This window comes from Alosa sapidissima, chromosome 8, assembly GCF_018492685.1.
Source record: "Alosa sapidissima isolate fAloSap1 chromosome 8, fAloSap1.pri, whole genome shotgun sequence".
In the NCBI taxonomy this organism is placed as follows: Eukaryota; Metazoa; Chordata; class Actinopteri; order Clupeiformes; family Clupeidae; genus Alosa; species Alosa sapidissima.
In genome coordinates this window covers 34,755,975-34,767,954 of record NC_055964.1, presented here as the reverse complement: position 1 = coordinate 34,767,954, position 11,980 = coordinate 34,755,975, and the positions used below count along the sequence as shown (strand labels likewise).

The 11,980-nt window shown below is 40.9% G+C and overlaps 1 protein-coding gene across 9 annotated transcripts in view; it reads right to left on the bottom strand.

Annotated features, from left to right (window-relative positions):
• LOC121715138 overlaps nt 1-11,980 on the bottom strand; it is a 43,947-nt gene that overhangs the window by 1,491 nt on the left and 30,476 nt on the right. For 7 of the 9 annotated variants that reach the window (XM_042100539.1, XM_042100546.1, XM_042100538.1 and 4 more), the window contains 10 exons: nt 10,780-10,983; nt 7,532-7,677; nt 6,977-7,095; nt 6,745-6,866; nt 6,470-6,567; nt 6,101-6,237; nt 5,820-5,944; nt 4,127-4,272; nt 516-618; nt 78-220 (listed from right to left, as the gene is read on the bottom strand). In XM_042100539.1, the coding sequence (XP_041956473.1) occupies nt 78-220; nt 516-618; nt 4,127-4,272; nt 5,820-5,944; nt 6,101-6,237; nt 6,470-6,567; nt 6,745-6,866; nt 6,977-7,095; nt 7,532-7,677; nt 10,780-10,983 (1,343 nt within the window). The remainder of the gene's footprint in view (nt 1-77; nt 221-515; nt 619-4,126; nt 4,273-5,819; nt 5,945-6,100; nt 6,238-6,469; nt 6,568-6,744; nt 6,867-6,976; nt 7,096-7,531; nt 7,678-10,779; nt 10,984-11,980) is intronic. The other 2 variants (XM_042100542.1, XM_042100545.1) reach the window with 2 other exon arrangements.

Sequence of the window (11,980 nt, the reverse complement as noted above, 5' to 3'; positions counted from 1 at the left end):
AACACATATACAAATACTTAGCATTTTCTGGTTATTAACTAAAAACGGTTACACGTGACTTGATGTATCCAACTTACTGCTTCAGGTAATCTTCGATTGCTCGTCGCTCATAGATTTGCCCATGTGTTGTCTTTACTGGCTCAACAAACATCTTCTTAGTCAGTGGGCATATGAAGTAAGGAGGCACACATGCCCTTTGAGTATCTGCTCCCAGCAATTTCTAAAAGACATTTAGTTACGTTAAACATTCACACTGCTGCTCTCATAACCAAAAGTATCAAAAAGTAAGCAAAGAATAGTCTATTTTAGAAGTGTTGGTGGGAGGGCCAATTGAAAAATGTAAAAACATACACAATAGAGGGTTCTTGAGATACAGGAGAGAGTGCAGACATATTTAGAAAAAGAATATGACAATGTCTCAAGATGTCCAGTTTGTAGAGAGTAAATATATCCTCACCAATACCTGCTACACACGGCTATACACTTATTCTGTGGGGCGAGAATGCAATGTTTACCTTTTCCATGTCATACATTGTTGCTTTTGCAATGGCTTCTGTGTTTTTCTGGGCCTTTTCTTTGTATGTGTCGGGGCTGGTAATGAATTCTTCTGCTAAGACACTGAAACAACAACGTTAATTTAAGATATTACATCTCTTTCAGTTAATCATGCATACCACTGAATTATACAAAGATGTGAACAAATTACTAGTGTTGTCACGATACCAAAATTATGACTTCGATACGATACCTGCCATAAATATCACGATGCTCGATACTACAGTGAAATCCTAAGATATCTGGAAAAGAAAGGACTCATACCTCCTCCAAGTGAATTGGGTCATTTGTGTTGAATTCAGTGCACTTTTGTAGTGTGCAGGTCAATTCTGGGTTCTAAAATTCTAAACTTCCTACATAATAATTATTTTTTTATAGTCAGTAAAATAGTAGGCCTACTTTGTGTGATTAAGTCCTTTATTGTTTGTTATAGTTCATTTACATTGTGTTTTGGCAATAAAGTAGCTTTAAATAGCCAAAATAGGCTAGATCAAGGTCAGTGTTGAAATTACTGCATGCAAATCACTGAATGCTATGCAGAGGGGCCTAATCTTTAGGCCATCTGATGTAAAGTATAGGCTACCCTAGGCCATGGGATTTCTTTGACAGTTGCAAAGGGAAAAATGTGAGGATAGTCTTCTTTGCGCCCAGTGTACAAGTACAACGTTCCAACCACTCAGGTCTTCGTCAGATAGGCCTACACCATTACCTGTTGCAATTTATCTGTGTGCATTCCTACATTACGTCTATTTCTTTGATAACATTGCTACCACGTAACAATAAGCCGCTATTGTTATCAGGACTCAACACGCTTTGGTGGTAATATGCTGTGGGCTTTAATTAGCGCATTTCGGGTAGCCTATCCAACATCTGGGCAATAATTATTGAACAAATTGCAGTCTACATGCCATGACAAATATTACCAGTAGTACTGACCGAACATGAAATAGATTGTTTACAAGTTATGGTAATGATATTCTGACGTGAACATTGCGCTTTCATCACGTTAGCACCCTATGATTAGGCTACAGCTCGTTATGTCTCGTCAAAATGATTACCTCGTTATGTCTCGTCAAAATTCATTGATGAAGGAAGGTTCGCTTTATCCCAGAGAACCATACTCGTTTCACTTAGGCTAGACTAAAGCAGAAGAGAATAACTTGGCACTAACCATGTAGTCGTGTTTTCTATAGCATATTCGTTAACCTGTCGTTCTTTAAACTCTTTAAAAATGCTGGGATATGTCTGCGAGGTGTTTAGCCATGCGTAGCCTAGGCTACTGCTTATAAATGACTTTGAAACATATTTTACAAACGGGCCTCTGTGTACCTGATGGCTTGCCTTCACTACTCTCCCTGATGGCTTGCCTTCACTACTCCCCCTGATGGCTTGCCTTCACTATTCGCGATGTATCCCATATAGTTCCAGATTTCACTTCACCTTTTGTTTTATCCACAAGGCAGAGTACTGTCGGCAAAGAACTATGTTGACGTTAGCTGCGCACTCACTCACTCAGAGATGCGTGCTTGACACGCCCACTTGCCTAGATGCGTGCAAGGAGCAATGAGAGCAGCAGTTTACACAGACGCAGAACTTTATTATTTTAATAAAGTATCGATTCTAAAAACGTCAGAAATCGTATCGTTTTTTGCGTGAAGGCATCGTGATACCTTTTTAGTATCGATACACCGTGCAACACTACAAATTACCCCTCAGAGCCTACACTAGCCACATTTACATGGATGTTTTTATTTCAATCAGATTGAAATTAATCTGACCGGTAAATAATCTGATTTGCATTTAATCTGCATTTACACGGAACAAGCATTTCATCATTTAGAAGCTCCTAGTTGTATTGCTGCAATGGAAACTCATTTGTTTACATACATTGACACAGTGTTTCGTCCATAGACTGTATAAAATAGGCTTTGTCTGAGATGATGTAACTAGTAATGTAAATCAGAGGTGTAGAAGGAGATATAAGACTACCAGGGGGACTGAACTCTTCGTCAACATCAACAGGTGTTAATCAACACCCCACCTCTCTACTCCAAGCCTACTACATGTTATAAGTCAGCTAATGGCGCAATCTAGTTGTCCAAAGGGCTCTTGTTAAAGCTGCAGTTGGCAAGATTTTTTTGATCATATTCACCAGTTTTAGAAAAAAAAACACACTTCTACTTCCACCTACAGCCTGTTTTTTGTTTTGCAAAAATCCACAGCTCCTGGTTCTTCTGGTCCAATCAGAGCAGGGCTGTGTGAGATCTGACTGTCAATCACAGTCTGGTGAAGTCTGGAGCACACTGACGAGTACAAACTCGATGAGAGGGTGCTCGTAGTAGTGGGGGAGGGGCATGAGAGTTGTAAACATTCAAAATTTCCCCTCAATCTGTCAGACTTGGCGACTGCAGCTTTAAGAGTAGTAAGATGACCAAAAAACAAGTTAAGCAAAATTACATGACAGCATGCCCCCAAAACTCGTCTGAGTATCGTACCGCAAGTAATCGTACCTCACTGTTAGGTCCATCGTCAGTGATGCATAATGTAATGTTTATTGCTGTGCTTATAATGACAACTAGAAACCAGGCTAGAATGTTACATTGGCCAGAATTGTCAGTCGTAAAATGTGGTAAACAGACCCATTTCAATGGTATAAAAACTAGGCCTACTGTTGGAACATTTAAAAAACACAAAATGCCACTAAACATTTCTAATATTAGAAATGTATGCATTTCGTAGCTAAATGCATTGGCCTCCTATCAGCGCCACACTCACAGCATAGCCTAGGCTTGGGTGTTTTTTCCCCTCGCTGTCCCTTCACACAATGTTTTTGCTTTGCTACGTTCACAGAAGAAGTGAAGTCAGATTTTGTGACTCACGCGTATATTCATCTGAAATGATTTATTCTCCATACATTATTATGTTTTGGTAGCGGGTTGGTGGAGCGGCAGTGTTGTGTCAAACTAAGCTGGCAGGGTACTGATTCGGTCTTTCCTGCCAGAGGGTCAAAATTCTATCTTTGTGAAGTAACCGCTACAGGCATTTCTATTCCGATTGAGCCATTACTCTACTTGTAATCCGATTTAACGTGCCCATGTAAACGGGGCTACTGAGTACAATCAGTTATGTATGTTTTTAGCGTGATTAGATATCCTTTGGTGCTATACTGTACTGTACTGTACTGTACTATCTATGCTCTACTATCCCATTGATAAACCTACCAACATTTTGTTAATAGATTTATGAAAACTGGTTATTGTGTTATTGTAATGTGACCAGAGTGTCCAACTGTACTCACCTGTCTAAACGAGCTCTGGGGCTATGAGGACTCACCTGTCTAAAGGATCACTGGGGCTATGAGGACTCACCTGTCTAAAGGATCATCGGGCTCTGGGGCTATGAGGACTCACCTGTCTAAAGGATCATCGGGCTCTGGTGCTATGAGGACTCACCTGTCTAAAGGGTCATCAGGCTCTGGTGCTATGAGGACTCACCTATCTAAAGGATCTTCGGGCTCTGGTGCTATGAGGACTCACCTGTCTAAAGGATCACTGGTGCTATGAGGACTCACCTGTCTAAAGGATCATCAGGCTCTGGGGCTATGAGGAGGCCGTACACTGCATTCAGGATCTCCCTCATGGTGATGTTAGCAGAGTAGTTACGATCAAATATGTTGTGGCAGATTCGTCCAACATTGTTCACGTTGCAGTGGTACACCTTTAAAGTTGTTAAGGACATTTGAGTGGCATCTTGTGTGCGTGCCTTCAGACCAAATAGATCAATAAACAAACCATAACCAAGTGTCAATCTGATGGAAGCGGCCGCTTTTAGGACCATGATTTTGATTATGACTGTTTGCATTTTTAATTTGTCTTTCTGGGCTCACCATCTCGTTAATCACTATATGGTTTTTAAATTGCCATAGCTAGTTCCTTCTAAGTATAAGTATATATATATACACCTTTTGATCCCGTGAGGGAAATTTGGTCACTGCATTTATCCCAATCCGTGAATTAGTGAAACATTCACAACACACAGTGAGGTGAAGCACACACTAACCCGGAGCAGTGAGGTGGCTCTGAGGCTAAATGACATTCCAAAAATAATTCCTTGGAAATGCATGGATTCCAGTTGCTGCTACTGTAAGCAACTGAAATCCATGCATTTCCACAGAATTATTTTTGGAATCTGAGCCACTTATCTGGTCAAGGTATGATTATACCCTTATCATACCTGTTCATTCGTACTTATCGCTCGACTTATCGTGACTAAATTCAAGATGGCGGTGAACGGTAAACTTCCTGAAGGTACTGCCTGTATAAATCGTCTTGTAAATAAACTACCAGTGCTTTTTCAAAGTTCTCAATGTCTCGTTTTAAATGTCAGGACCCTCGGAAGTCTACCAATGAATTGTGGAGCTACTTTGAGCCTTGTAAATGGTGTAAAACAGTGATTTATTTGCATGGCTAGCCAGATGCCCGAGGCACCCCCATTGAAAACCTGTTGGTAGCATCGGCTAACTAGCGCCAGATTTCGGAGTGCAGGGGACAAGTCGGAATAAGCTATGGGACAGAAGTTCACACTCGGTATCATGTTTTAACACACTTTAGGTCAATATCACAACGAGTTTCTCCTTTAAGCTACATTAGGCAGATATATTATAGCCTAGGTGCTGTTAAGCTACATTAGGCAGGTATATTATAGCCTAGGTGCTGTTAAGCTACATTAGGCAGGTATATTATAGCCTAGGTGCTGTTAAGCTACATTAGGCAGATATATTATAGCCTAGGTGCTGGTGCTGTTAAGCTACATTAGGCAGGTATATTATAGCCTAGGTGCTGTTAAGCTCAGCTACAATAGGCTCCAACAGCTCTTTCTACCTTCAGCTGTAGCACTAGTTGAAGCCTAGAAAATGTTTTACAAATTTGTAAACAAAGTAGACCTAACCGTGCAAGCAGATTCCTTCAAATGTCTGTCAAAATACTGACGCGCTGTTTGTTGTTGCGCTGCTTGCTGTTAAGGGTAATGAAAGATGTCACTATCATTGGTTTAATGGATGTTACTGATCAAGAAAGAACAACCATTTTGAACAATGCGCCTGGCCTCTGATCACAGATCACGCATATAACTAGACTGGACACAGCTTAAACCTCGAGTCTCTGGCCAGGCGTTTCAGATCAACACGGCTCTGACACACACACACACACACACAGAAAAACATAAACAGACAGACATGAAGAAAGGACTGCTGCTAAGAAGGATACAGGTGTGATGAAACGCACTAGAGGTGGTTTCACTGGATAGGCGTCACCAAACTGACAGTAGAGTTCAAAAACCCCGTTCTCATACGGAGTGTCTGGAGGGCCCTGCATCAGGATCTTCCAAAACGCTGCAAGGTCACATAATTGGTATGAAACTAAAATTATGCATTAGGACAATATTTTTATGTTTGATTTGTGGAGTCCAATACACCTATTTGCAAGAATCTAAACATGGCTTACTGAAGTCTGTCTGAGGGAAAGATAAGAATCTAGACGTGGCTTACTGAAGTCCGTGTCTGAGGGGAAGACTGAACAGTAGGGATGGGGATCGCAGTGCAGGCTTTTCAGCTCCTCCATGATGCGTCGGTCCTTCTCCATGAAGCGTGTCGTTTTGGATTCCAGAATCTTTTTCTTCAGAGCACTATGATTACAAAATAATGACGTACAAAATAATGAACAGTAGCTATGCTGGACTATTGACTTGTTCTGTTATAGCATTTGCAGGAAGGTTTAAGGCAGGCCATCACACTGCATTTAACAGCAGTTACAGCATAAGCATGGGATTTGCAGGGAGGTTTAAGGCAGGCCATCACGCCACATTTACTGTAACAGCAGTTACAGCAGAATCACAGAAAGATGAACTACGATCTTACTCTTCAGTCACCACCACTTTATCCTCTACTCCCGGGGGCAATTTCACCTGTGGTGTGACATCGTAGCCATGGGTGGCAAAGATTCCTGTCAACTTCTTCTGCAAAAAAGTTTTAGCACTTTACATATTTACCCTTTTATTGCAATTGTTACATGCTATTTAACGTACAGTATGTCCATGTTCTCTAGATTCTGTTTAAGATCACGGAGGCCATTGTGTGTTTCATTTCCCTAAAAGCTTAATGCTATATTCTAAACAGATCAAAAGGGTATTTACCACAGATGTGATGGATTGTGGTAACTTATACTTGAGTTTTCTGCTTTCCAGAGAGAGGACTGTTTCCATTTCGAAGAGTTTCAGAGCCGTTTTACTTGTGTCTGGTTTAAAACAGCATCCTCCTACAGGGGAAAGGTAAATTACAGCTCTTCCCTAATGCATTATGAACACAGCAAACATTCAAACACAATTTGAGAGAAAACTGCACAGATTTACAAGACAGGATACAGGCCTGTTACATTACTAATCCCATGCAGTACGTTGTTATCAGCTTGTCCGACCAGGATGCTGTCAACAACAATGTTGGCACTCATCAACATGCGTGCAATACACACAGGGGTTGTCTCTGACCTATCATGAGAAATGTATGTTTAGAATTCAGCACAATGACAATATTGTAAATATTGTATTAGAAATTGTATTAGGGTCATTCCACGTCAATTCAACCAGGGCCCACGCACAAGTCTCAAAGAATTCTGAAAAAAATACCAGGTGTACCTATGTTACCCAGGAGACACACTGTAAAATTACTTTTATGTAAGATCAATACTTTCCAAGATACAGCCAGTTTTACAGGGGGAGGGGGGTGTCGATTTTGTTCGGCCTCTTTTTTTTGAGCCCCATTGAGATCAATATGTTTTATATAAAGTTACCACAGTGCCACCTGTGGTTGTATAGAGTAACCTGTGGTTCAGAATTTTTTGAGACCTAAGTGCGTGGGCCCTGGTTGAATTGATGTGGAATGACCCATTAGAAAAAGATTCACAACATCTAAATAAATACTAACCCAACATCATTTCCATCTGTTAAACATATGACACGTAGACGGCACTCAGGAAATTTTGTTTTAATGTTGTTGAGCTCAGAAACACTTTGAGACAATGCATCATATAGAGGTGTTGGTCCAGATGCCTTTAGACTGTGCACATGTGCCTAAAGAAAGTAGAACATTACACAAATCATATGATTATAACCCAATAATACCATTTATCTTTTTAATTATATTAATTATGTGCAACCAGTGTTGGGGAGAAATGCATTTGAAAGCATTGTGATGGCAATGATCACATTATAATATCCTCTAAACTAAATGGGAATGGTGGATCAGTGGCGTCCGCGCCTCACAGGAATTGTGCCTACTGTCTGTGTCTATGTCTGACGTGGCACATGTTCATGGCAAACCTATGTGCTTGCACGTACAGTATGTGTCCCGGTTTTAGTTCTGGGAAATCTGTATTAGTGAGTCTAAAGGAATCTTGATTAGTGAGTTAGCAAGATATGTTGCGCTCTGAGCCAGGGTATGCTGTGACACGAAAGTGGCTCTGTTTTAGCGTTCGCCATGTATCACCATGGTGTCTTATGCTGTCAACCAAACCTGGTCGGGAGCAGGTTATGTGCTAAGTTATAGCTCAAATCGGGAAAAACTACCGCCTACTGACCAATCAATTATCTTGAAAAACGAAGTTATCTCACTTTTAAGATTCTGTGATATAAGTGGAGCTCCGCCTCTCCAAACATTTTGGATCTCACAGGCGCTTTAACAGCGTTGTGCGGGCAAATATGCCACTATGGACGTGCACCATACAACATGTGATGACAATCGATATATTTAATGTTGATGATGATTATAGGCTAGACACTAAAAATGGCCGCAGTCTAGATTACGCTATCGCTCATAAATGCAGAAGTAATCGTTTAATATAGGTGGTCTTGTGCGTCTCCACATTTCACGATTGGCCAACATTATCCCAACACCAAGAATGCGCACAGATCTGAGATGAAAGCCTAGTTTTACAAATATGTCAAATAACGTAGTATCACTTAACCCTTAGAACCCTAAGCTGTTTTTAGGGCATTTGCACTACCTTTATTCATAAGGATTTATTCTGGTCATTGTAAGTGCCACACACACATATTATATATTGTTTTTTTCAGCAGCGTCTAAGCTATCCAAATCTGCCATCATTTCATGTATTAGTAAGCATATTATAAAAATTCTTATATTTTGATGTATCTCACGACAGCAAGCTCATAGCTCTACATGCATTTCATGTGTGTGTAGGGCATGTTGGAGGAATACTCTGGGGCTGAGCAATTTACAGAAATATGTGGTGTGTGATTTACGGAAATAAATGCCATTTTTTATTTAGTGATGAAAAATGACCTTTTTGCGCTCCATATCTGTAACACGAACTGATCTGACCTGACTTGACCCAAGGTTGCGTGTTAGCCTATGGTGTATCCACTCATAATGATTCTCAACTTTTTACTGCATTGCCATGAACAAAGTAAAGGCAAAAAAGGTGTTTCTTTGTTGAACAAATTGGGATGCAATGTGATCCTTGAATTGGATGCCATGCAGGAATTTGCTAGGATCTCAAAACCGGATTATGAACATGCTTTGCCATAGAGAAACACACGATAGCGCTGGATTATAAACATGCTTTGCCACAAGAACAGACAAAAACGTGGGGTAAGTCCAGCTATATGAAGTTATTATTTTGCTGTCACTCCGTCTGTTTTATAACCCAGAAGGATGTACTTGGGTACATCAAATGATAGCTCTGAGTCTCCTCTTTCATCTGACATGCGTGGCATATCTATCCGATCACGGGTCCGCGAGTAATTCAAACGAGAGTAATGGGTGTGCAGCGTTGGTTTGTGTACATGAGGTTATTACTTTGCAGTCACTTCGTCTGTTTTTATAAGCCAGAATGATCGATAAACATGGTACCAATGGATAGCCCTGTATCCCCTCTTTCATTTGATATGCGTGCTATATCGATGCGATCACGGGTTCGCGAATAATTCAAACAAGACAGATGGGTGCGCAGGTGAACGCTGAGAAGTATAGACTGTAAATATGATGCAATTTGATTTAATTTCATGATTTTTTTTTTATTTTATACTTGATCGTACAGACAAGTGTGTAGTCTCTTTGGAAAGCTCTGTCATGCAATAAAGGTTTCATCTCGCTGCGCTGAACAGTTCCGGAGCAATGTAAGAGAAGAAAGGGTGTGTTTTTTGATGCACTTTGCGTCAATCGGTTAACTTATACCCCAAGTTAAGAGTTAAGACTCTATGTCTAGATAGTCTAAGACGATATGTCTAGATAGCCTAGATACAGTATGTCTAACGTGATATCCAGTGTACCCCACTGGTCACCCTAATGTAGTAGCATTAAAACTCGTAATTCTTGGGAGAGAGATTGTCTAACACCAAAAACAGAATAGATAATGTCGGAGCTCATCAATATGGTCTATAATAATCTAACCCTGTGGTTGATGGTATAGGCTACCCATCCCTACCTCTAAGCTACAGCTGGTGGAAGGCTCACTATCAATAGCCTATCCAAAGTAGCGACGGTTGTATTTGCGTTTTCTTTCTCTATGAACAGAAACATTGCATTGGTAACCAATTAAGTATTTAGAGCTTTGAAAGATACGAATTTAAGCCGTTTTCTCCCAGGAACAACGTTGGTGTACTCTTCCAAAAGTTCTGGATGGGATCTGATAATAATTTAGTTGACACAAGGGGCAGCTTGGGTCTCACATGTTCTACAGCAGCAACAACACTAGGCTGTCCACAGGTGCGTCTGACTGTTAATCTGCCTATTACACTCGGACATCGACCGATGCTGATTAGTTAAAAAACGCCAAAAATCAGCCGATCAATCAGTTGGTTGATCTCTAATGGTTAGTAGTCATTGGCTGCAAGGTAATTAATTATTCATGTGGAAAAAAACTTTCTGCATTCTGCATTTATCCCAATCCGTAAATTATTGAAACACACACAGCATACACACAGTGAGGTGAAGCACACACTAATCCCGGCGCAGTGAGCTGCCTGCATCAACAGCGGCGCTCGGGGAGCAGTGAGGGGTTAGGTGCCTTGCTCAAGGGCACTTCAGCCGTGCCTACTGGTCGGGGTTCGAACCGGCAACCCTCTGGTTACAGGTCCGGAGTGCTGACCAGTAGGCCACGGCTGCCCGTTCATCCATTCTATCACCCCTTTAACCGACAAAAAGTTGCTCACCTTGAACTTCTCCAGGTTTTCTGTAAACCTGTGCATGATTTTGACTCCTCTCCCAAAAGTCACAAGACTGATCAGATGTGGGAAATCATACGCCATGCTTCTGTTTGCAAAAGCATCAAACAGCTGTTTCACAGCATCAAGCTTTCTCATTTTGGTGTCCGAGTAGCATTCTTCGTTCATAGAACGACTTGTATCCAAAATAACCTAATGCAAATCATACTGTAAGTTTGATTTAAAGGAGAATTCCGGCAATTTTTCACATAGATCTCTGTTTCCCTGTGTACTGTCGGAATGAAAAGAAAACAAAAACAATTGGTCCTACCTAACTCGAGTTGCTGCAGCCAACACCTAGAGCTACCAGGCAGCTACAGTGCTACACCCTAGGGCTGCTACAGAGCTACAGTGCTACACTCTGGGGTTGCTACAGAGCTACGCTCTAGGGATATAAACATGGCAGCTACAGTGCTACACTGTGGGGATATAAACATGGCAGCTACAGTGCTACACTCTGAGGGTATAAACATGGCAGCTACAGTGCTACACTCTGGGGTTGCTACAGTGCTACACTCTGGGGATATAAACATGGCAGCTACAGTGCTACACTCTGAGGGTATAAACATGGCAGCTACAGTGCTACACTCTGGGGATATAAACATGGCAGCTACAGTGCTACGCTTTGGGGGTATAAACATGGCAGCTAGTGCTACATTCTGGGGGTATAAACATGGGGGCTCATGAACATCTATTACTGAAAAATTACTGGAATTCTCCTTTAATAATTGAGATATGAGAGATGACACAAAAAAATGTATGCATTCTATTTTTAATTTATTTTATGCAGACTATTGCTTACTTTGTTTACCCAGAAGGTCTTAGTAAACACTAAAGGTTAAATTTCCATCTAAACCTACAGTGTCTGAGGGAACAGTGACATACAGGGTTGTGCACAATTTGAATTGCAATTCTGCTTCCTGTTTGCTACCTCAATTGAAATGCAAGTGAAATTCAAGAATTGAATTGGAATTTAAGAGCCAGTTTCAATTCAATTCTGGAATTTTGCACAAGCCTGGTGACATACAGTATGCGTCCTCTACATTCTGTACATGATATCCACATTTCTTTACATTAGGTCATGAACTACAGTACGGGAGTATATCTGCTATAATCCATTAAGTAAACAACATATACCATATTGTGCAAA